Here is a 25,715-nt window from a genome sequence, read left to right as displayed (position 1 = left end):
GGGCTGCACAAACCAGAAATGGAGCAGTATCGAATAAAATATATCCACTAGGCAAGGATTTGTCTTTGCACAATGAAACTTCTTCCCCTACCCCCAAATCTGTTCTAGGGGGTTCCCCCAAGTCTCCACCACAGATTTGGAGAGAGTGTGATGGACACAGGAAGAAGTGAATGCAGTGTCTTGTTTAGTCGTTTAGTCGTGTCCGACTCTTCGTGACCCCATGGACCATAGCACGCCAGGCAATCCTGTCTTGCACTGCCTCCCGTAGTTTGGTCAAACTCATGTTCGTAGCTTCGAGAACACTGTCCAACCATCTTGTCCTCTGTCGTCCCCTTCTCCTAGTGCCCTCAATCTTTCCCAACATCAGGGTCTTTTCCAAGGATTCTTCTCTTCTCATGAGGTGGCCAAAGTATTGGAGCCTCAGCTTCACGATCTGTCCTTCCAGGGAGCACTCAGGGCTGATTTCCTTAAGAATTGATAGGTTTGATCTTCTAGCAGTCCATGGGACTCTCAAGAGTCTCCTCCAGCACCATAATTCAAAAGCATCAATTCTTCGGCGATCAGCCTTCTTTATGGTCCAGCTCTCACTTCCATACATCACTACTGGGAAAACCATAGCTTTAACTATACGGACCTTCGTCGGCAAGGTGATGTCTCTGCTTTTTAAGATGCTGTCTAGGTTTGTCATTGCTTTTCTCCCAAGAAGCAGGCGTCTTTTAATTTCGTGACTGCTGTCACCATCTGCAGTGATCAAGGAGCCCAAGAAAGTAAAATCTCTCACTGCCTCCATTTCTTCCCCTTCTATTTGCCAGGAGGTGATGGGACCAGTGGCCATGATCTTGTGTGATGGACACAGGAAGAAGTGAATGCAGTACACCCCCCAAAAAATGAAAGCATTCCTAAGAGCATGTGGAATACAACAGACTAAAAACAAAGAACTACCAGTAAATCCTTGGCTCACGGACAAGAGTTAGATGACCAATCCAATATACACACCAAGAAGTGGAGGATTATCAAATGGATTATTCCTGAAAGAACATTTGAGTGCTTTCTCCAGGGTCAAATGAGCCAAAATATTATTTGCTATGATTTCCCTAGGCTAGACTATATTGAACAGTTTTAGTACAGATGCTTTAGGTACTGTACTGCATAAAGGTAAAGGTAAAGGGATCCCTGACCATTAGGTCCAGTCGTGACTGACTCTGGGGTTGCGGCGCTCATCACATTATTGGCCGAGGGAGCCAGCGTACAGCTTCCAGGTCATGTGGCCAGCATGACAAAGCCGCTTCTGGCGAACCAGAGGAGCACACGGAAACGCCGTTTACCTTCCCACTGTAGCTATTTATCTACTTGCACTTTGACGTGCTTTCGAGCTGCTAGGTTGGTAGGAGCTGGGACCGAACAATGGGAGCTCACCCCATCGCAGAGATTCGAACCGCCCACCTTCTGATCAGTAAGCCCTAGGCTCTGTGGTTTAACCCACAGCACCATCCACGTCCCTTTACATTTGCATAGCTGGCAATATAGCTCTCAAGAATAAAAAACAACAGCAATAAATGCATATGAAAAGAATAGGAGAGTTTAGTTATTGCTTCCATCCTGGCTTTAGCTCTTCAGAACACAGCCCTTTGGGAACAGCCCTTTGGGATCAGACCAGAGGTCTAGCCAGATGCCTGCAAGTAAGGCATGACCACAACAGACCACAACTACTCATGATCCCAGGCAAGTGGGGTGTTCAGAGGCACGTCACCTCTGCACTTGGAGGTAATATATACCCATCTTGAGCAGTAGTCATTGATAGGCTTACAGTGCAGTCCTAACCATCTCTACTCAGAAGTAAGCCCAAGTGAAGTTAGGGGTGCAGCCTTATTTTCCTTCATGGAAGCTTCCCTACTAAGTCAAATAGCAGGGGAAGAGGGACCCAGTTTGAAATAGGGGCTAAGTGTTAAAACAAAAATCCTCCATGATGACAACATGCACACCTGTGGCTGTTTTTTCTTTCTTTCTGAGAATACATCAGGAAATTGTTATAAACATCACTTCTAGCTTGGTCCATAAGCATGTGTAGAATTTCCGTGCCAGCTCATAACTTATCTATTTGCCCAGGCATTTTAAAGTTGGCATTTAGTATGCTCTAATTATTATTAGTTGCATCTAATTGGTTCCCCCCCCCCTTATTATACTTGTATTGTACTGTTCTTTGTGGAATGTTTAATTTCATCCATGCCTATTGTGCACCAGCCTGGTATCTGCATGGATAACGAACAGTCTAGAAATGCTTTTAATAATAATGAAAAAGAAAATTAGAAACCCAAAAATAAAAATACAAAAAGCCATGAGGGGGATTGTAAATCTTTTTTTAAAAAAAACCAAACATGGCTTTTTAAAAATACTATAGGCAGAAAACCATTTTCCAGGTTTTTCTACAAGCTAAAATGACACTCATTTCACAGCTGTCACATGGATGGCAAAACTCTTCAATAGGGGAAAGATACTGTATCCCCAAAACTCTATGTGGCAAGAAACACACCTGGAAGTGATTCTCACTCAAATGGGGATACTGGAAATCTGCTTGAAAAATGGGGCTTCAGGTTTATCGTCTCCCCTCTTCTCCCATTTGCTTCCCACCCCAACATGCCTCACCCCAGAGGATAATCCAACACAAATGAAGGGTATGTGAATAGGGGGAGAAGAAAAAGGCCCTGTTGCACATGTGGATGCCTATTGATGCTACAATGGATGTCACCTATTTAGCTAGAAACAGGATGTACCAATCAAACTGCTTTGGGCTGGAATGTATGCAGATTCTCATCATCTGGATTGTGAAGATTCCGTAACATCTGGACAGGAAGGGGAAATGATTCCTTGACACCAGAAGGGGAAAAGAGTGAAAGGTTTTCACAAACTAGGTATACCATGGTTGTGCCTGAAGTTTACATAGTCCAAAGTCTTTCATGCTTACCCGCAAACCAGATACATATAAGGGAAGTGAGGGAATGGTAATGTGAATGAACATCACACAGAAGCAGCAGTGCTTCTTGGATTATACCAATTCTTATTCAGATAATGTTGCAAAGCCCGAAAACAACAAAGACAGAACGAATGTGCTAACTATACATACCCAAACCTACTTAAGTGATCAAAGCTCAATGGAAGTACAATAAGGACTAGAGCAGTGCCACAACACATTTGTAGAGTGATACATCATTGGATTGAACTCTGTTTGTTGAAGCCTGCTTTTAGAATACAGCTTCAAACAGAATACATGTTTTTTCTGTTTAGGGCTAGATTAAGATATTATATTTTGACAGTCTCACAAATCTTCTGTCTATAATGTTTGTGCATTGCTGCGATGGAGGAAGCATTTTTCCCCCCCATATACTGTAATGTGAATTCATTTATTTTACTCCCAACTGGGGCATTTTCAACATTGCTTCTGGTGTACAGTGTCAAGTTTTACAGGCTTCTCCTGCAAAGGAGAAAAACATTATTATTTTGAACAGCCACTGTTTGTTTGAGTCTTCAGAGAAGGTTCTAATTTGTGGATGCCAGAGCTCAGTGCAAGAAATCTATTTTCAATCCTCAAGTTAAATCACAGGACATATGAAACAATAATAAATAGAAGTAATTCGGAACATGTTCAGAGTGATATACCCTTTCCACTGAGTGACCACATTCTGTCCCCAAACACTTTAAGGAATGTGTCTTCAAGGACAGATGGTATTGCTTTAGGCAGACTTGAAACACTCTTTCTCATCCCATCCTCTCCGTCAGGAGCATATATCTGTATCTAAACAGGAAGATACAGATATGTTTTGCAAGCATCCAAACAGAAAACCAATGTTTTAACCATAGAGCCTTCCAGAAATAAACACACAAAGCTTATATCAGTTTTGTTTTAAATTTGTTCCAGAGTAATTGTGAAACAAACACTGAACTAGAACACACATTTGCTTTTCCTTCCAAATTCTCTCCCACATTAACGGAATTCAAACTGAACACAAATGCTCCTCTTCTCATATCACTGCTCCTCTTTCTTGGTATAATCCAAGAAGCACTGCTGCAATATACTGGGGATCCGACTTCAAGACCCCCCAAAAAACCCTTTAATTTTAACTTTGGTCTGGATTACAGACCTTAATTGTCTCACTAAAACTCCAAGTCAATTGTTACTTTAAGAACACATTCATTTTATGAATAATAATCTTTTATGTTCTATTTTAAAACCCCATTTTGGAATACAGTTCCAATTTGTGCTATGCTCCCAGGTAGCACCTGCCCACATATCACCAAGTTTCTTTTACACAATACAAATTTGGGGGAAATTCAAATTGTCAGAAGGATAGCCTGATGCTTGTGGAATTCCATAATAATACAGAAGTGATAAGTAGAGTGAAATGTTCTAAGAATCATGCCCTGTCTTGCCACCAGAAGTATTAACACTGTGTAAATCTTAATTAGGATTGTAATTTGCAAGAAGTTTAATACTTTGCAATTTGTACATCACATTGCATTTAAATCAGGGTGTATATGGGGTTCTGCTGTAAGACTAAATCTATTTGGTATTGCCGAAAAACAAACTCACCATCAATTCATTGCTTCCTTTTTAATACTAATTAGTACATACATAGTACTCATTCATTTTTAATCACACACCTGTAATTTTAAAAAGTCATTGTGTTAATTTCATTGTAGTCATATTTATTTGCATTTAATTCCTTTATACTGCCCACAAGCATAAATATCAAGGCAATGCACAGCATAAAATACTGCAAAACAATACAAAATAATCACAATAATGATAGGCTTTTCTAAAACAGATAATTGAACTGGATAGGCCTGCCAGCATTATTCCAGCAGTGTTTTGTACAGGAAGAAAAAACACACCACATGAATTTCAAAAGCCCATTATGCCATTTATTCTATTGTTAAGCACTAGATGAGAGGGGTAGGCAGCAGCTAGTGTCTGCCCTGGATTCCTATTATCTTCTAAATAACATTCAAGGTGTTGACCCTGACTTATAAAAAACTAAAACAGAGAACTTTACAAACATTTTTGGAGACTGATCCACACACACACACACACACACACACACACAGAGAGAGAGAGAGAGAGAGAGACAGACAGACAGACAGACAGACAGACAGACAGACAGACAGACAGACAGACAAAACACTTTTTCTTTCTTTGGAGACTCTTGACACCCTGAGCTAGAAACCAGCATTCAACAGTACAGCATCTTTCTTTACTTCCTGAGTTAGCAGGACACAAGTGCATCACAACAGCATCATTAGTTCTATGAAGTATCTATTTCAGTGTTTTTCCCCCTCCCATATTTCCATGACTTCCATTGTTCTGTCTAAATCTATTTTTTCCTGCAGATAACAATAATTGCTCTGGTTGCTTACAACGGAGCCAGTAGAAATGATTTAAATTACAAAGATGCAACAAAGGAGATATGCTACATGGCTTTGTGGGCAGCTGGAAGTTATTTATCAAATTTTGCAACTTGTATTGCAAAAATTCCTGCCATTTTTTGTAAACAGGTGTGGGTGGTTTTTTTTTTTTTTTTGAAGAGGTGTGTCTTTCAGGATGACAATAATACTAAAAAGGAATGAACTCTACCTCATGTCAACATATATAGAAGACTTGGATGAGTGACCTGGGTGGGCCTGACCTATCTCAGCTGTGTGCACCTGGGTAGTCAGTACAGCACCAGGCTAGACTGGAGGATGAAGGAGGGTGTTGTCCATTGCAGTACTGTTTCATGCACCAGAAATCCTTGGAGTGGGCTTAAAAAACTCTGTACCCGTATTGGGCCAGAGAGAGAGATTGAGGGTGCTGCTGGCCTATTGATCATCCTGTTGCCCAGCAGCATCCTTGACCAAGCTGGTCTCTGGCATGGTGGAGGACAATAGTTCTTCAATATCCATGAGAATGCTGCCATTGGGCTGGAACAGGACTTCATGGGTGGTCCCAGTCCAGTAATGCAGTATGCAAAATTTAGCATGATTCTATGGTGGAATTGGGGAGTGTTCTGAGTGAGTTCAATACAGCTAGTGGAATTTGTGGTGGCAGATGCCACCGGAAGTAGTGCTGGCTTGCCACCAGTCTCATACCAGATGCTTCATCTACAAATGGAGTGGCAGCCATCACTGGTGTCATCGGTAGCAAAGGCCATTCCCACCATGATCTCCATTCTTCAACACATGAAACTGGAGTAAAGAGAGGAGGGGGCAGGGAAAAGTTGGGCGGCAGGCAACTTTAACATTAGCACTGTAGCAGGTGTGTGAGACATCTCTGAATAACAAACACTGGAGAGAAATAATATTACATTGATCATTTCTCGTAAATATATATCCATTTACACAGACTGTCAGAATGCATGCATTCTGCAGGTTTAATTGATTAATTACATTAATTAACAAACTCATTTGATTAATTGGGTAAGCTTTTCTAAATCAAGTGACAGCCCTAGAGACTACATGTTAACCGGATATTAGATTACCCAAAGAGCATTTCAACTAGTTTTATGCCAATCGTTCCACTAAACTTACTACAAAGACACATTTTATTCTCCACTGTAGTTTGCTGAGCACGTCCATCACAAATAGAAAAATTAAAGCATGTAAGTCTGGTAAACATGCATCAATGAATCTAAAAACACAGGGTTTTTTCCTAGTAGTTTCCCCAAATAATCTACAACTCAATAAATACCTTTTTCTTCCATTCTTAGAAATATCCAAATTTAATTCAGGAAAAAGGACAAAACCCCACAATATACCATGTAATAATATACCATATACTTCATCCTTCCTATTCAATTGTCATTTTGTTTCCATTCCAGACTATTTTGCAAATTCACTTGAATGAAAACAGAAGTAAATGAGTTTAATATCCACTGATAGCTCTTCTCGCTGCTATGTTCAGAAGATTTATAGGAGCTAGCTAATTAAGAAAATATAATCTAATAAAGTAAACAAGACTCAACATCTACAAATAGAACAAAATTGCCTAGAGTTTCTGTTGTCCCGGTTACTCAGATGGACAGCCTTTGTTTCAGACAATTAAGCCAGACATTTAAAATTACTACATTGAGAAAGTTCAATTGTTCCCAGACTACTTTCTGAATATTGAGGAATACAATCCTCTTGGAGTGAAACTAAGTGTTTCTCATTAATTACTCTGGGGCAGGATTCACTACTGCAGCATGCCTATTTACATGGCCAAGCAAGGTTTGTTTGTTTTTAATAATATTAAGGGTGTGTGTCATTTGAAGGACATTCACAATTTAAACCACTGTACAATATTTTCTCAAATGAGCATGCATTACACCAGGAATAGATATTAGTGTTTAAATAAGCAGTATGGAAAGTGCACTCACATATGCAAGAGTCATTCATTCACATACTACGGTATTTCCCCACCAGACTATGCCTAAAAGCAGCTTACACAATGTGAGTCATAATACTGTAGATACAACTTGAAGTATGCTATAGCAAAAACAAGTATGGATATCAATAACAAGTGTCAAGAATGCACAGCAGCATTCAATATATCTCAACACACTTAACACAACCATAAAAACAGGGTTAGACTAAACCAACCAGGAAATCATGGCTCTCCACCTTCTGGTTCAATTCCTTTTGCAAAGGGTGCACAACAGGTGGCAGGGCCTGCAATCTTGCCAGTTTTCAGTAAGTAAAGCTCAAGATCATTCAAATGACTCAAGGATGAAACCACCTCAAGGTTGCTTCTCAACCTCAGCTGTCAATCCTGAGAGGCAACTAAGTTATCCCTTATTCATAAAAAGCACTTGCTAGTAATTTCAAAAGCTAGATCTTTGCAGGTTAAACATACTTATCTTCGATGTTTATGATGCAAGTAACTTAGCCCTTATAGAACCAGGCTGAACAATTGCACACATGAAAAACATTATAACATTTTCTATAGGGGAGGAGCCACCACTCAGTGGTAGAACATCTCCTTTGCATGTCAAGGCCCTATGTTCTATCCTTGACATCTTTAGGTAGGGCTTGGGGTGGGGGGTGCTGTCTGAAACCCTGGAGAGTCACTCCCAAGCAGTGCTAGCTGAATTCATGAGTTCACGCCGTGTAAATCAGCTTCTTACATTCCTATGAAAATGTATGATTGCTAAATTCTCTTATATGAGTACAAAAAAATCTTGTGGTGCTTTAATGTCAAATAAATTCATTATACCACAGGCTTTTGTAGGCCACATTCCACTTTGCATGATTACAGCGTCATAATAATTTGTTAGACTTTAAGATGCTTCAAGATTCTTTGCTGCTTTTGTTACCAAGGATGAATATGGCTGGAAATTGCTCTACTGTGGTCTCTATTCTTAGGGTGCTGAACAGATCAACAAAAATCCCTTTGCTCAGCTTCCTATTTTATTAATCTATTAATGCAATGGCCCTCATTCCATCTCATGTGTCATAATGCCCACAGGCAAAATAAAGAACAATGATAGTCAAATAAACATCACAGGAAACTAAAGGGACTACATATACATCCTACATTTAAGCATATTTCTTCTTAGCTTGATAGCTCATTAATGTGGAATGCTTTCAATTAGCATATGGGAGAAGGAAATGAAACATAAATTGCAGTAGCATGGACTGCTGATTTGCTGGACAGGGGGAAAGGCAATATGCAGTAGAACAAATAAAAATGTTCTATATATGTTTGGAAAGCTTGCAGTTTAAACTATGCACCAAAGGACCCCCCCCTCATGTGCAATGTTGGAGCTACAACCCATTTTAAAAGAGCAGAAAGGAAAATGGGTCTTTAGTTGCAATAGTAATAGAGAGGTGTTTTCTGTAAAACAAAACCTTGCTTTGCAATCCATCCTGATTTGTTCTGTGCCAAAGACCCACCAAAAAGTAATTCTGCAGAGCTGCTCTGTAAACATGAAGTTATACACAAGCAGATCAAAAGAAGTATCTAAAGTCAGTGGGCATGGGGTCACAATGAATAGCACCACCTGTCAGCTAAGGAGGAAAAAGCAGAAAGTTTAGCAGTGACCTCATGGCATTCCCCAGCTACTCAGTCCCTATCCCAACCAGGAGCCTTCTGGGGTTGACAGATTTGATGTGTCAAGTACCTGGGAGTCATGGACGATCCCAGGGATCCTGGCATTGAGCATCGCATGTGACCAGAAGAGGTCTCTTCTGGAGCCACATAAAAGTACAATCTGGAGCCCACAGAGCCAAGGAAAAGCCTTCATCTATGATCCAGGAAAGTTCTACCTTAAACAGGGTAAACGTCTGGTACTGTTGGGCCATGGGCATTTAGAAAGGTATCCTGGCATCTGCTGCTGTAAAATAAGCAGAAACTGAGAAATGAAAGCTAGGTGTTAAATGGCACCTTAAATCTAGGTTATGGGTGAAACAATGGAATGTCTAGGCGCACTTTTTTATAACAAGAATACAAAGCTGAAAATGAATGAACTACAGCTAAAATATTATGTTCATTTTTCACATAGTCTAACTCTAGTCCATCCCCTGCCCGCCCACCCCCCTAATATCCTTAAGAGGGTCTCTTCTCCAGTCTTCAGAGAGTAGCTGGAAGTGGGGAGGCAGAAAAAGGTCTTCCTTTCCTTCCACTCTGCAGTTTCAATCTGAAAACTTAGGTGCGTTACTGCACCCAGCGCTCAGAAACTGCTGACGCTAATGAAATTCCCTGTCGCAAAATGCACTTGGAACGATGGGAGTTTTGAACACTGGAAATAAGGTGGGCTCCCCAGCCAACATCCTATTGGAAGTCCTCTGTAACCAGTTAATGCAGCCTCATTGGCACATTCTGCAGCACAAGGAAGTCTCAGTTGGAGGGCTCAGGCCCCTGCAGGTGAGAGCACATCACGTGCAGCATTATATGTAATGTACATAGCAAAGATACAGAAGAACCTCTTCACCAGGTAAACTTCTGAAGAAAGATACCTAACAAACAGGCTTGTTAGGTATCATTCAGTAGGAATGATACTTCAGCTCATGAAGCCACTGAAGACAGTACATTTATGGAAATGATAATTTAGTGTCATTTTTGCTAGCGATGGAAGAGAAGAGAACCCCACAGATTATGTATAATACCACCAGATATAATTACGCTGTTCCTGGCACTGTAGGAAGCTGACTAAATGCTATGTTTATTTTCCCAAATTGTACTGTTTGTGTAGCCAAAAATAAGATTTCCTGCTATTTGTAATTGAAATCTGTGGCCTAATTGTTTGGCTGTTTTGCAAATCATTACACATGGCTGCACATTCCAAGACTTCTTCATGAATAAGGCAAATGCTCCTGCCATGACACACATGGTGTAATGGCATGGCATAATCATAAAGTCTGTGTCAGTTGAGGTTATTCATTCTGCAGAAGGGGTGTTCTGGGCTTATGAATGCGCCAGAAATTATAATTCAGACATCAAGAACAGAACAAGACACTGTAATCAGCCTTATTCCCTTTTTTTTGCTTTCCATGTTGTGGCTGCTTTGTTACCCTCTCACTTCCCAGGACAGTCAACTTGTACAAAGGTGAGAGGATGTAACAGCAAATAGTCACAGTTGTTATTGTGATTTTCTAAGTTTTACTGTTTTGGGACAAAATGAAATCATACAAGGCACTGAGTTGTCCACTGTGCTATGCAACAGTGTCCCCAAGCACAAAGGAGAGTAACTATGGCTAGGCAAGATGGGCACCAGCTGCAGCCCAGAAACCCACCTGTTTCATTGTTAAAATAGCATTAAAGCTATGCAACGTCATATTTTCCCTTTGGAATGACAAGAGGTGAAAAGCCTGATCTCCATCCACTGGGAAACTTAGTGAGGGCAACAGGCCAGACAGATTAGCAGCTTTTCACAGGCTCCTAAACTGACAGTCTAAAACAGTAAAGCACATTCAGAGACTGACGGCTGCTGATGGTTGAACAGCCTCTTCCACCAGGGCTGTTTTCTTTTTGCACTCTAATTTGAAGTTCTGACACAGTATCACTGCAGAGAGGAATAAGTATTTTTGATCAGTGCGAATTTGGGGGTTTCAGCTGCAGTATCCTTAAAGAAACACAAACCGCTCTGGATATGTCCCCTATCCTACAAAACAGTGCTCACGAGGGTCAAGCCGGAGGCAATTCCTATTTTATGCACTGACCTGTGGGAGCAGGGGAATTCAATTAAGTTTGACCTGAAAGGTGAATGTACCTAATTCTCCAGCCAAGTAATGTGTACAAGAATGAATATACCAGTGGAAAGTCTCTGCTGTATTATTAGTGAGAATATACAAAAAAATGCAGTGTTTGGGGAACTAGGGAATGTGCCCCTTCTTGCTCCACTTTCCAACTCTTCCGCCTCTCCCCCCCTTAGACCTCACCAAAGCTCCCTTACTCATATGACACAGCTCACACTGATTTCCAGTTCATGTGGAAATAATTCTTATGAGAACTATTTATCCAGGAAAGGGGATCTGTGGCACTCTAGATGTGGTTCTACCCATGACTCTCATCATCTCCAGCCAGCATCTCTGATGGTCAGAGATGGTGGTAACTGCAGTTCAGCAAAATCTGGAGGGCAACAGGTTCCCCATGTGCTCCCCACATCATTATAACTATCTTCAGTAAAGTATGCCAACAAAAATATTTGATTTCCAATAACTTTCATAGACTCACATAATGGAAGATTTGCCTGTTCAAAACAGTGGAACTTAATTCCAAGTCAACATTAATAGATAGGATTGCACTCAGTGGAATAAATTACCAGCACCGATGTTTTCAATTGATTTGTCTATCAATCAATAGGTGGCTTCCCTATTTGTAATCTGAAGCTATAAACAGCATACAAGGAAAGTTAGGTTGTCTGTAGGAAACACTGTGTGTGTCAAACATAAACAGCATTCCAAACAATAACAGCAATGCGACGGGGTGAGCTCCCGTTGCTCGGTCCCAGCTCCTGCCAACCTAGCAGTTCGAAAGCACGTCAAAATGCAAGTAGATAAATAGGAACCGCTACAGCGGGAAGGTAAACGGCGTTTCCATGTGCTGCTCTGGTTTGCCAGAAGCAGCTTTGTCATGCTGGCCACATGACCTGGAAGCTATACGCCAGCTCCCTCGGCCAATAATGCGAGATGAGCGCCGCAACCCCAGAGTCGGTCACGACTGGACCTAATGGTCAGGGGTCCCTTTACCATATATATATATATATATATCCAGAAGGCAGCAAGATATCCATGTAATATAATCCCAGATTAAAAATACAAATCTGTTAGATATTAGCTAAGTATGCAATTGCAAAAGAGATGTCCCACATCTTTTCAGAAGCAAGCTAACCTTCTACATACAGTGTTTCTCCAAATATAAGACACCGTCTTATATTTATCTTTCCTCAAAAAAAAAACCACAATGGCTTATTTTGAGGGGATGTCTTATTTTTTTATTAAGTATGATACAGTTTAACCTACACGGTTAAACTGCCTATCACTATGGCTTATTTTCGGGGTATGGCTTATATTCCTTGAATGCTTAAAAATCCTGCTATGGCTTATTTTATGGCTATGTCTTATTTTCAGAGAAATAGGGTACATGTAGATGAAGACCATCTCTGCTTGCTCACACATCTTCCTTTGAGCACACGGCACTGACCACATCTTCTGATGTTCTAAAACAGGGGTCAATAACCTTTTTCAGCCATGGGATGGTCCACCTTCCCCCAGACCATGTTTTGAAAAAAATATATGAATGAATTCCTATGCCCCACAAATAACCAAGAGATACATTTTAAATAAAAGCACACATTCTACTCATGTAAAAACACCAGGCAGGCCCCACAAATAACCCAGAGATCCATTTTAAATAAAAGGGCACATTCTACTCATATAAAAACATGCTGATTCCCCGACCGTCCATGGGCCGGATTGAGAAGGCAATTGGGCTGCATCTGGCTCATGGGCCTTAGGTTGCCTACCTCTGTTCTAAAAGCTTGCAGCTGATGTGCTGTTTTGGACAGCCCTACATGAGATGGTAGGGTAAGGTTACCAGATGTCCCCAGATTTACAAATCAGTCCCCTGACAAAATCCTATCATTCCGACTGATTTCAACGAAGTGTCCCTGGATTCATTGGAAAAAATCTGGTAACCTTATGGTAGGGCATATGGCTATAGACAACTGGATCAGTCACTGTTTGAGGCTAATTGGCATTAGATAATTCAGTGGAGGGATGGAGTATGATGCAGGAAATAAAATTTAAAAGATAGGAGAAACAGGGTGGAAGACTAGGTGTTTGTTTTAGGGTTTTTTAAAAACAACAACCCAAGATTCAATAAGACGCAATAACATTTCTTGTGATAACATTCAGTTTACTGATGTGTCAAAAAACATGGAAACTCTAAGTTACAACAACTGATCTTTGCTTCTGAACCATGTAGCAATAAACATGTTCCACACTGTCACATATTGTGCTTGCTTACATGTGAGCACAATACACCCACATGCACCCACATTTCACCTTGGACTTTCAGCTCCAATCCTCTTTCTCTGCAGGTTGGGGGAACACTCTGGTTTACTTGCAGGCTTTAATCTGGGTAAGAGGGTATATGTTTGCAGTAATATGGAGGGAGGCTGTGACAAGATGTAAAGGTGGAGAATGCAGAGGGGACAGGAGACATGGGGCAGCCAGGCATTGGGGAAAGTGTCTGTCTCCAATTTCACCTTCCATACTAAGTCAATCTTTTAATTAATAAAATTTTTGTATAGCCTTTCCAAGTGCTCATGTAAATCATATGCAATATTATTATTATTATTATTATTATTATTATTATTATTGCATTATTTATTATTAACTATAACCCATCCTTTGCCCTAAGGCCCCAGAATTGGTAAAAACATTGAAACACAGTACTAGAAACAGTTTTTAAACAACCTAGAGTGCAGTGGTCAGCTCATCTCTGTCCAAAAGGGCCATAGCTGGTGAACCAGCAATAGCTAAAAAAAAAAAGGCATTCCTAGCCCCTAAAGCCACCCAACCCTCCAGTGACAGTGTTGAATCCAGGAGTACCCCCTAAATTGAGAATCTGCTCCTTCCAGGGGACTACAACCCCATTCAGGGCAGTTCGCCTTCCCACCTCCCAGATGTGAGAACTTGGGACAACTAAAACCTGTCTTTTCAGGATTCAACTTCATTTTTTTTTTGGCCCACATCCAGCCCATCTTACACCTCTACTGCCTATTCTGATTCACATGGAACAGAGAGATCGAGCTGCATGTCACCAGCAGAGATTGACACACTTCACTCCAAATTTCCTGTTGACACCTGCCAAAAGCTTCATATACATGTTGTATCTAGTCGATATCATTACACAACCCTATAAGGCAATAATATATTATTATCTCCCATTATCCCATATTCCAGATAGGGGAGGGAAATGCTGGAGCTTAGAGGGAGTGCCTTGTCTAAAGTCACAAAAATGAGTGGATGGCAGAGGCGAGATCTGAACCAGAGACTTTGAATTCAGTCTAAAAGTTGCATACGTATATTGTTAATCTCAGTATGCATATTTTTAATCTCGGTTTCATAATTACGACCATGATTCTGATTCTAACACTAATAAGGATCTGGGTTGATTTGATTCCCCGCCCCCCCCCCCAATAAGGTCAGAATGGATGGAGGCTAGACAGAGATACATTTTGAGCAATATTTTACTCAGGAAAAGTGCAGCCATAACACACACACACACACACACACACACACACACACACACACACACACGTGTGTTCTGCATTACTTCAGATAGCATTGCCACAACAAACCAACAGGTAACAAACTACTGTAAGTCCCTTTCTGAGCTATGTTGGTCCTTTTTTTTATCAAATATGTCCTGCTTAAGCAAGTAAAGCTATTCTAAAGCACTGAAGATAAGATCCATTTATTTTCCTCCCCTACGTTATAATATGGTTTGGGTATTGCATATGTAGGTTACTTTACACACCGCCATCTGCTGTTATGAAGTGTGCTAAATGTTGCTAATCAGATTATATAGGCCTTGCTGAAAATTTAGAGAGGCAATCACGTTATTTTCCCCATGTTGAGCGCACACAGAGGATGACACTTCTGACGTTTCTGTTCTTAGCCGCCACCAGCAACGACTTTTATATAAGCCTAATTTTCAACAGTGCAAACCATTTCCCATATGTGAACAAATAATCAAATGCACCAGATCTACAGAGACATGACGATACCACAGAGGGAATTATGTCTTCAGCGCTCTTGTAGCAGGAGTTCTGCACAGTCAGCACTGCAACTGTGCTGCTTCATTCAAGGCATGTTTGATGTGCTGTCAAAACAAAGACTCCAGAGAATGCCAACCTCTACAATGAGCTTGTGCTAGTGTCTTAAGCTTCTGAAGACCTCAGATTATGAGTATCAATATACATCACACAAGCAGTAAAAAGCAATCAACATACACTTTGAAGAGCTGTTAAATGTTAAATGGAGTAATTCCTGCTGTGCAAGCAGGAATTTTAACGTAGTATTAAGGCTCGGCTGCAGAATACTTATTTTGGGGACTGAATTGTCTTAGAGAAACCATCCATTCACCACAGCCCATATATATTGAGGGAGTGTTATCCAGGTGGGTTACCTGCCCACCCACAACACTAATGGATCAGTGCAGGGTTTTAACAGAGGAAGTATTTCAGAAGACAGAGCTTCCAGGGACACATCCTGAATTTTCAGTACTTACTGTGGCGCATATGTTGGTTTAGAGTTAAAGAACCTCGTTTAGGCACACCTGCAAAGCCTGGGCATGGAAACGGATTTTCTTTGAGCAGCAGACATCAATGGCGAATCTTGGACCACTTTTGAAATTACCCAGTTTCAAATGCCACTTCTTCAGGTAAGGCACAGGGAGGGAAGAGGATGCCTGCTCTTCATGAACCTCAACTACCCTACTCCATCTCTGACTGTGCATTTTTTTCATCACAGCCATCTAAAGGCATCAACTGTTTTTAAGTACATGTGTATATATTTTTCAGGATTTATATCAAAACCTATAAACAGTTTGCATCCGCTATAATTCAGCCTTTAATCCACTAGAATGGAAAAAGGGATTCACGTTTCATGTGTGAAGGGAGTTCAGGACTGAGAGTATAATAACATAAAATAAGCACTCAGACTTTGCGTTAGTTTAAAGTCACTGCAGGCTACTATGCTGTAAGGTATGTGCATTTTAAAAGGGAGAAACATTGACAGAGATCAAAGAGAGGCAAATAATAAGAGCGCTCATTTAAGGCTCCATTTCTTTGATGTGCACAGGGCAGAGAAGACAAAAGGATTACTTTTCACGGGGAAATGAAGATGAAGCACTGTCTCCCTTGCACAATATTACAAAGCCCCCTGCAAAACCTTGGCATCAGTCGATAGGTTGCCTGAGTGATGGCATAGCTGTTATTCCCACCACAACTGCTTATCTTTCGGCAAATCTTTAGGACAGAGAGAAAGCAATTTGAGTTCTTTGTTCTCTGCCTGATCTGCACACAGACAAAAATGCTTTCCAAGAGTCAGTGGTGCTGTTGCATTCTTAGACATTCTGTAACAACTTTTCAACTACAGTACCAGTTAACAGGAATGTTTGTTTACATCCTGCCTTTCTCCCAGGGAGCTCAAAGTGGCATGCAGAGAGAGTTTCCTATCCAAGCACTGACTAGACCCAAACCTCATTCACTTCAGCAAGGCTGTTCCATCCTGCGCCTTCAGCCCATGCCCTGTGTTAGATCAACATGCATTTCCTTTTTTACAAAAAGCAACAACAAATAGTATGTTACAATATTTGCTTTTGTGACCCCCTGCTTATTTTTACTACATGCTGTGAACCAATTTGTCTGTCATGCATTTAAAGCTCATCCTCTCCCTGTGGGAGAGAAACACTAAAATGGCTGTAAGGTTTCCCATAAAATTGTGCAGTACTTGAGGGGAAATACTTTCTCTAAGTTGCTGCGCAAACAGAAATGTTTTATTAAAATGAAATATACAAAGCATGTTCTGAAAAGTTATGATTCAGCCCTCAATTAAACATGCACATCATCAATGTGTTTTTTTAATTAAAAAAACTAAACGAAACACACAAGACCTAGTATAGCAAAGAAAAATTGAAAAATGCACACAAGTTATCCCCAGGACAATTTTAATTTTCAGTATGTTTTCCTGCCATCGGTGCAAAAAAATGTGTTTTCATATTACAAGCCTATTCATACAAAGCTTACTACGTTGAAGTAAACTTCACTGTGTTCTGTAGGACTTTCAAGTTTGTGTGTACTGGATTGCAGGCTTTGTTACTTTGTAATCTGCTCTTCAAACTCTGATGAGTTCTCATAGCAAAAAACAATTTCAATAACAAATAAATGTCAACGCCATTTAAAAAAAACCCAGGGAGAAAAATACATAATAAATTAGCAGCATTATCTGAACAGCAGGGAGTGTAGTCTAAACCACATTTGGAAAGGAAAAGCTGTTTAGGAAGGAAAGCTGTGCCATGCAGCCCTATAGATATGATTGCACAAAGGTAAGCAAAATTAAGTTCAGTGGGACTTACGCATAGGTAAGTGGGTAGTGATTTGCAGCCTTACATGAAAAATTTCATGGCAGCAGAGAACTGGCTATTGATTGTGGAAGACAATCAAGCCTCTGAAGAAGGTGATGCCTGCAGCAAAGATTTATCAGTTGGCAGAGCATGAGACTCAATCTCAGGGTCGTGGGTTCAAACCGTATGTTAGGTGAAATATTCCTGCACTGCAGGTGCTTAGAGTAGATCATCTACAATTCCATGATTCTATTATTATCAGGCCTCAGTGTGAGCATGAGAGGAGAATCCTTGACCCAGGCTGTACGGAACTATATAAGATCCAGAAGTTAGACATTAGCCTTAAAATAAACTGGCAACCAGCGGAACTTCTGCGGCATTGGTGGTACATGCTCCTGTCAGCCATTACCAATCACCAACCTGACCATTGTATTCCAGACCAAATGAAGTTTCTATACTGCCTTGATGGGCAGCCCCACAAATAGTGCATTTCAACAGTCCAATTGAAAACTTATCAGAATATGCAGAACAGTACATAAGAACTATGGCCACATGACCCATCTGGCAAGTATGTGTTTTAAAAATGAACATCAACAGCCCAAGGAGTTATCTAATTACAAATTTTCTTTCAACACAAAAGAGACAAAATACCATTTTATTTATGAGCCACAAAGTCATTAAAAATATTACAGAGGTTTACAAATGCTGTATGTCCCTCCTACAACCAAAGTGTTCAGACAATCCCACTTCACAGGAAATCAAATGCAGTGGTGCAATAAAGCAAATATAAACTTATTCTAAACTAAGCTACCAACATAATCCTGTGTCCATCAAAACTGTACTCTCAACTTTTATCACTTCAAACTTCTACTGGATTCCCAGCCCAAAGGAAGACCTACAAGCCCTTGCCACTCTGCTCCTTGTCTATACAGAAGCTCCCCTGCAGCCCTGTTACTTTCCCTGCTTCATTAGCAGGCAAGAGGAACAGGGGATCTAGCCCAGAGTGGCAGGCAATGCCCCCCATAGTTTGACGCACAAACTTCCCCAGAAAGAGGCTTTGGTAGCTTATGGCAACCAAGGAGCCAATGACAGGCAACAGCAGCTGGTGCTGCCATGGAGATCCCTGCTCTTCTCCATGGCAGCAAGAACGGCAACAGGAGGATATGGGAGAGCAGCTAACACTGACTGCCAAGCTGCTGCAGGGTCCACACTGTGTGTATTCTTGTAAGGGGAGATGGTTAGACAAGAGTAGGGCAAGAGGAAAGGGAGGAGAAATATTTGAGATGCCTTATGCAAGAAACTACTGCACTATCCCCTCCCCCAATCAATTTATGCACCAAAGTTGCAAAAAACAGACTTTAAAAACAAAATCAAACAAACATGGAAAACTCCGGCTTCCTATCTCTCAGCAAAATTTCCCCAATTCCTTCTCCAACTTCACCTTTTTATTTAATAGGTTCATGATCTGTGCTTCTCTTTATCCAGTAAGGGCTGCTTCACACAAGACAAAATGCCCTGCATGGACAGGTAAGATCCTTGTTCTTTGCCCTATACTTGGAAGCTAGTTCCACTCTGCAGTGAACAGAGATCACTTACATATAATAGGTAATGTCATGTAACCCATATGTGCAATTTGCGGAGAGCCATGAATTGCAGTGACTTACTGCTAATGATACACATGGCCTGAAAGGCATTCATCACCTGTGAAAGTACATACAGGTTTCAAGCAATTGCACATGGAAGTGATTTAAGAGTAGGAATGAGCCTCTAGTGAAATCTTGTCAAGAAGGCACTCTTAATGGAGCAGAAGTGAACTCCGGGTACAAAACAGGAGCTGGCACTTGCATTTCACTGCAAATGATGAAGAAGGATTTTGCATGAAAGTCAAGGCTGTCTTTATAGCTGTAAGTGTTCCACGTGTACCAAAACAAAGAAGATTTCATACTGAAGAGCTATGAAAAATAAAAAGAATTTTTCACAGCTGTTAGGAATATTGCAAGTTTAAAATTTATAAATATGTCCTTAAAACGCCCAGATAAATTTGAAGACCAGAACAAAACATAAGGAGTGGGTGCAGATTTCAATGGATAAGTCTGAGATAGCACTCTACCCCAGTACATAAGTCACTCCTGTTAATAACTTTGAGATAAAACAGGGAAACAGAAGAATAGCGGAAGGAATGCCCTTGCCCTCCCTAGAATTTGAGTTACTTATCATAAACCTGAAACACTACCAAAATAAAAAATAAAAAAATCAGTGTTGCTATCATACAAAGACAGCAATGAAGCGGACCTTGTGTTTTGGTCTTAAAGAGAAGTTTTATTAGCACATCCCCTAATCCAAGAAGGGGGTGAACAATTGCCTTCGACATAGTTTTGCCTATCTGGATCTCATGTTTTCAAAGGAAGAGGTTTCGCAAGCACAGCGCTCATGCCTGCAAAATACCAAGATTGTAAAACAGAATGGCTGTGTGCGTCTTTCATTCATTCATTCAGGAAGCCTGTTATCCTACAATGAGGCGCATCCTTCATAGCAACCTCCCTAAACAACCCGATCTGCCGCTCTCCCCTCCCCAAAATGATCGTGGTAACCTGGCGCGTGAAAACAAGGGAGAGCACCCTTCACTTTCCTTTTCTTTCCTTTCCTTCCCCTTCTTTTCTTTTTAAAGGGGAACAACTTTGCTGTAGACGGGGCTGCTCCCCTGCTGGACCACCTGCCCACTTTGGTGAAGGGGGCGCCCGCAGCAGAGCCCCCGCCCTGGCGCCCTACCTGTAAGGGATCCAGTCCGCCTGGTGCTTCGAAGTCATCGCTCGCCGATGGAGCTAGCAGCCGAGGCAGGGGCAGCAGTCCCCAGGACCGGGACGGGAGGCGAGCGGGCGGGCGCGGATCCCCTGGTCACAGCCCCCCACCGGCCAGGGCAGCATCCTTTACCCGGCCTAAGGAGCGGCGGCGGCGGCGGCGAGGTCAAGTACATGGGGAGGAATTATCCAAGCGGGGCTCCGAAGAGCAGAGGCAGCATTTTCCGCGCGAGGGTCGCGCTGCGACGGCGGCAGGAGGCTCCCCTCGCCACAGTCCCTTTCGCCAGCGGCAGCGCCTCGAGGAGCTGGGCTGGCCAGCGAGTCGCTCACGAGAGGGAGGCGAGGAGGAGCAGGAGAAGCCGCGGCGGCGACTCTGGCGACCCCCGAGCCCGCGTCCAGGCCGTTGTTGCCTTTCTTCAGCCAATCAGGGTCAGCCCGCGCGTTTGTACACAGAGCCGAGGAGAGACGCCCGCCTTGCCCCAGCAGCGCCGAGGCGCGGCCACTGCGCTACACTGCACTGCATTGCATTGCATGGCCCTGGACGCGGCAGCCGGGCCGGCCGCCTCAAAAGCGCCTCCCTCCCTCCTTCGCCCTCCCGCCGGCCAATCGTCAGCGCCCTCAGGCCTGCCGGAGTTCCCCGCCTCGACCGTCGGCGTGGCCTGCGCGTCGCGCGCGCCCTGTCGCCAGGGGGGTTCCGAGACCAACGCAGGCGCGCGCATCTTTGAAGCGGGAGGGGGGAATGAAAAGAGCGGGCCGGAGAGAAGGAGGTGGGAGCCGGCGGTGGCTTGGAAATGGCGCGTGCGAGGCGGAGGCTAAGGTGCGGGGGGGGGGGTATGGATAAAGAAGTTGTGGTGTTCACAATGCTCTCCTGAGTAGAAGGAGCCCCCTCCAAAATAAACAAACAAACATGCCACAACCAATAACCAAGGACGACGTAGGAAGCTGACTTCTACTGAGTCAGGTCATCTGTCCATCTAGCTCAGGATTGTGCGCACTGGCAGGCAGGATTTCCAGGGTTTCAGACGCAAGAATAGCATTACCCTCCAACATTTCTCCGATGAAAATAGTAGAATTATCATTAAGGAATGGGAAGTCCCTATTTATACCCCACACCTCTTACTGAGCTGCCCCAGCCACACTGGGCAGCCTCCATCATTTCTAAAAACATACAACATTAAACATTTAAGAAACTTCCCTATGCAGGATTGCCTTCAGACGGCTCGGGGGTCGGATAACTCCACACCCTCCAACATTTCTCCAATGAAAATAAGGACAGCCCAAGGAAAAGCGGGACATTCCTGGATCAAATCAGAAATCATGATGGCTTCTCTAAATCAGGGACGTCCCTGCAAAATAGGGACACTTGGAGGGTCTGGAATGGTCTCTCCTATCTCTACCTGGAGATGCTGGGGGTTGAACCTTCTGCATGCTGTACCGCTGAGGTGTGACCCTTTCCTTCCTGAACATTCATCCAGGTTTGTTCAGAGTAAGAGCAGGCATGGGCTGCTTCATGAGTATCTATTCTGATTTGTTTGTGGGGAGGTTAGATGGTGATGTGTCAAAAGGAATGTTCTCTCATCTTTCCCAATGCCTTTCCCCTCTCCCCCTTATCTCAGAAAGTCACATCTTTGGAGATTGTTGTGCAAGACTTCCCAATCAACTATGGCTGCCTTCATGTGACAGTTTGTTCTGCTGCTGCTGTTAATCTCTGCATTAGTTTTGAGCTTTCACAACATGTCAAAGCTGCTTTCAGAAATCTAGTGGACGTTTATTGCTCATTTCCATGTTAATTGCTTCGAGGGGAAAACATTTGCAATCCCATTAAGAATGCATTCAGACTTAAAAAATATTGTGTTAATTTCCCTGTTTATAATGCTAGCGCTTCTGTGCCTTTTTCTAATATTCCTTTCACACTCCAGTACCTGTTGCATTCTGGAACTGGCTTTTAGACCATTACACTGGTATTTCACAATAAATTTCACCCACACCAATGGACATAGGAGCCAACTCCAGGGTGCTGCCTGGGTGGACTTCTGGTATTATCCAGCATGGGTGTTCTTACAGTTAATGTCCGAAAAAACAGGCATGACTGCATGTTTAGCAGCTACAACCTGGACATTGCTGTGTGAGCAGCATTCTGTTCATGTCGTGGGGCTTCCCCTTCTCTCCCCATACACCCCCCAAAATCTGCTCCAGAAGGCTCCTCATCCTCGAGCAGATTTTGAGGATATTTTTATTTTTACTATCTGAGGATCACGGGGCAGTTTATAATATAAAAACACAGAAATACGTAACACAGTAGAAGGTGAAGGAGAAGTTCTGTTGTGCAAATGGAGTGTCGTTGTATCCAAATGCAGCCATATAACAGAAAGGGGAAGAAGAGAGGATAGTAATGAGGATTAAAAGGCAGACTTCAACAGTTACCATACCAGAAATGCCTGTAAGAGGTACTACCAGTCTTCTTTCTCTCTCCCACTATCTACTAGCACTTTGTTCTGTGAACACTTTTGATTCTTGTCCCTCTAGTACAACAAACTCTGTTGCCAGAAAAAGCCACTCATCCTGGCTGCATGCTACTGTTCCTTTTGTACACAAAACACTCTCCTGTTATTAAAATAATGCAAACACTTGCACCAATTCAAATAGCCCAAAAGTTCAGTGAGAGAGATTTTTTTTCCATGTTTGCAAACAAATTCTTCAAGCAATCTGTTACATTGTAAGGCACTTTCACATCCCACTGATAACATCATGAATCTATAGCAGGCATCCCCAAACCTCAGCCCTCCAGATGTTTTGGACTACAATTCCCATCTTCCCCGACCACTGGCCCTGTTAGCTAGGGATCATGGGAGTTGTAGGCCAAAACATCTGGAGGGCCGCATTTTGGGGATGCCTGATCTATAGGCTTCTGATTTTAAATACATACCTCAAATAATTCTCAGAAAAGGGCAAGGTTAAGACAGACAATGCAACACAGAATTTTATTTCTGTCTGCCACAGCCTAGCTTTCAGAAGGAAATAGTAGTTGCATGGCTTTAATCTGAAAGTTTAAAAATAGGCCAGGCTTTATCGTCTTGGTCAGACATCCCCAAACTTAGGCCCTCCAGATGTTTTGGACTACAATTCCCATCATCCCTGACCACTGGTTCTGTTATCTAGGGATCATGGGAGTTGTAGGCCAAAACATCTGGAGGGCCGCAGTTTGGGGATGCCTGGTCTTGGTCTTAAGAGCTTACAGTGTTACTACAAACATCAATGTAGACACAAGGAAATGTGTCTGCCCTTGCATTATTTTCTTTCAGATCTATCACATACTAGCCTGGTTATAGTCTTTGTGAGTTTCCCATACCCTCTCCCCAGAAAGTTGTATTTAATTCTCCCTGACCCTCACCACAAAAACAATGCCTTTGTGCAACAATGTACTCACTTGAGATAATAGAACCACAGACTTATTCATTTGTCATTGATTTGATTCTCACATTGCTTGGAGTAACTATCAACATCAAAGATTGACAAATTCAGGACATTAGAGCACCAAACTCTTGTTCCAAATAGAAGAAAATCATTCACACAAAGGATGTAGCAAATGAACAGCTAAAATATAAGGATCCACATCCCAACTCGTATATTTCTGGCCTGCCACAAATTTTTGCCTACAACAGGGCCTTCAATGTTGCTGCACCAGTTCTCTATCTTGAATTATGCCAGGCTCTTGCAATTGTGGGCTTCTAGAATATGCTAAAAACCCTTTTTGTCTCCCCCTCACTCAGACTTCTCTAGCTTAGCATGCCATTCTTGTTAATTTTTCCACAACAAACAATTTGAATATGCCTGCGGGGGGGGGGGGTCATTGTTTCTTTTTCTTCCTTTTTTAGACACAACTTAAATAAATAAATAGCTAAACAAGTACCGGGTAACATTTATTTAGCAGCAACGGACAACTTTGTGATTCAATCAAAAGGACATGTGCATGTCCCACCCACTGGTGTACACATAGTAATATAATATTTTTTTCTTTTTTCTTTTTTAAAGGTTTCATCTTAAAAACAAAGAACAACCAAGCCTAATAACCTTTAAAGATACAAAAAGAAAGAGCAGCAGATAAAGTGTGGTGTGTTTCCTAAAGCAGTGGTTCCCAATTGGTGGTCTGCGGATCCCAGCGGCTCCGTGGCAGCATTCACATAACAAAAACTACCATAGAAATATCAAAATTATCAAAAGTAGGTGGTCCATGGCTTGGCTTTTGAAAAACAAGGGGTTCACAGTACAGTGGTACCTTGGTTTGCAATCGTTTTGGATTACAACCGTTTTGGATTACAACCACATCAAACCCGGAAGTGCTGCTCCCCCCTTTTTATTATTACAACCCTTTTTTTTAATTACAACCCATTTGGGGGGGGCATTGGTGAAAGCACACCTTGGGTTACAACCTGTTTTGGTTTACAACTGGACCTCCAGAACCGATTATGGTTGTAAACCAAGGTACCACTGTACTTAACTAATTGGGAACCACTGTCCTAAAGGATTTGTCAATAAATGCCTAGTATCAACCTACTTAAGGCTTTCTGGAATTTTGCATTTATCTAGGGAGATATCAGTCATTCTGCTTACCAGCTGTTCCAGACCACCTTGTGCTACCTTGAGCAGCCAAGACAGGCAAGGGTCAAGCGCACAGGTAGTTGGCCTTATTTTAAATCACTCTTTTGAAAAATGGGTCAAAAGCAATGTTATAGCTAAGGGTCCAATTCCCAAACCTTCTTGAAAATCATTTTTCTCAAGGGCTGTTTCAATTAGGATGCTAATTGGTTGCCTAAGCCTTCTAGCATTTCCTACATTAAAAGTGACCTGTCCAGATTTCATGACTGATACAGTGAATACCACCCCCCCATGCGCCAAACACCTGCACTTGTTAAAAACAAAATCCATCTCTCAATTGAGCCTAACAAAAAAGCATCAGAAGATAGTCTCTTCAGTCAGAATAATTTTTTAACGGATTTAATATAAGAGACTAACATATATTTCCTTTTAATTAAAAATTAAATAGCCTAGTCCTGTAACACAGCAATCTCCCTGGCGGACAAGAAATATCTGTTAATACTTCAAAATCAAAACTGTTGTTTAAGCCGAGTGTTTTTTGTTTCTCATTCATATTCCCTCTTACTGCAGCCTTTTGCTTTCTTTGTTATTTTTCAGCTAGCATGAATGTCATTGTGCACAACTAATCTGCCAAGGCTTGCGAGAGCCTCTGATCACTGTGGCTTTGAGCATTTTCCATACAACTTACCTGTCCTCTGCTAATTGGGGCTTTATGAGCAACCTAATTAAAATTCCCATCT

General features: G+C 42.0%; 1 protein-coding gene across 4 annotated transcripts in view; it reads right to left on the bottom strand.

Annotated features, from left to right (window-relative positions):
• TUB (TUB bipartite transcription factor) overlaps positions 1-25,715 on the bottom strand; it is a 118,251-nt gene that overhangs the window by 45,270 nt on the left and 47,266 nt on the right. Inside the window, exon 1 of one of the 4 annotated variants that reach the window (XM_060275879.2) lies at positions 20,351-21,064. The exons of 2 other annotated variants lie outside the window; for them this stretch is intronic. In XM_060275879.2, coding sequence (XP_060131862.1) covers positions 20,351-20,388 — 38 coding nt within the window. In that variant the 5' untranslated portion in view covers positions 20,389-21,064. Of the gene's footprint in view, positions 1-20,350; positions 21,065-25,715 lie in introns of those variants that run through there. One more of the 4 variants, XM_088666879.1, reaches the window with a different exon arrangement.

Source organism: Zootoca vivipara, chromosome 1 (assembly GCF_965207765.1).
Source record: "Zootoca vivipara chromosome 1, rZooViv2.hap1.1, whole genome shotgun sequence".
Taxonomy (NCBI): Eukaryota; Metazoa; Chordata; class Lepidosauria; order Squamata; family Lacertidae; genus Zootoca; species Zootoca vivipara.
The sequence above is the reverse complement of the archived record's forward strand: the minus strand, read 5'-3'. Positions and strand labels throughout refer to the sequence as shown.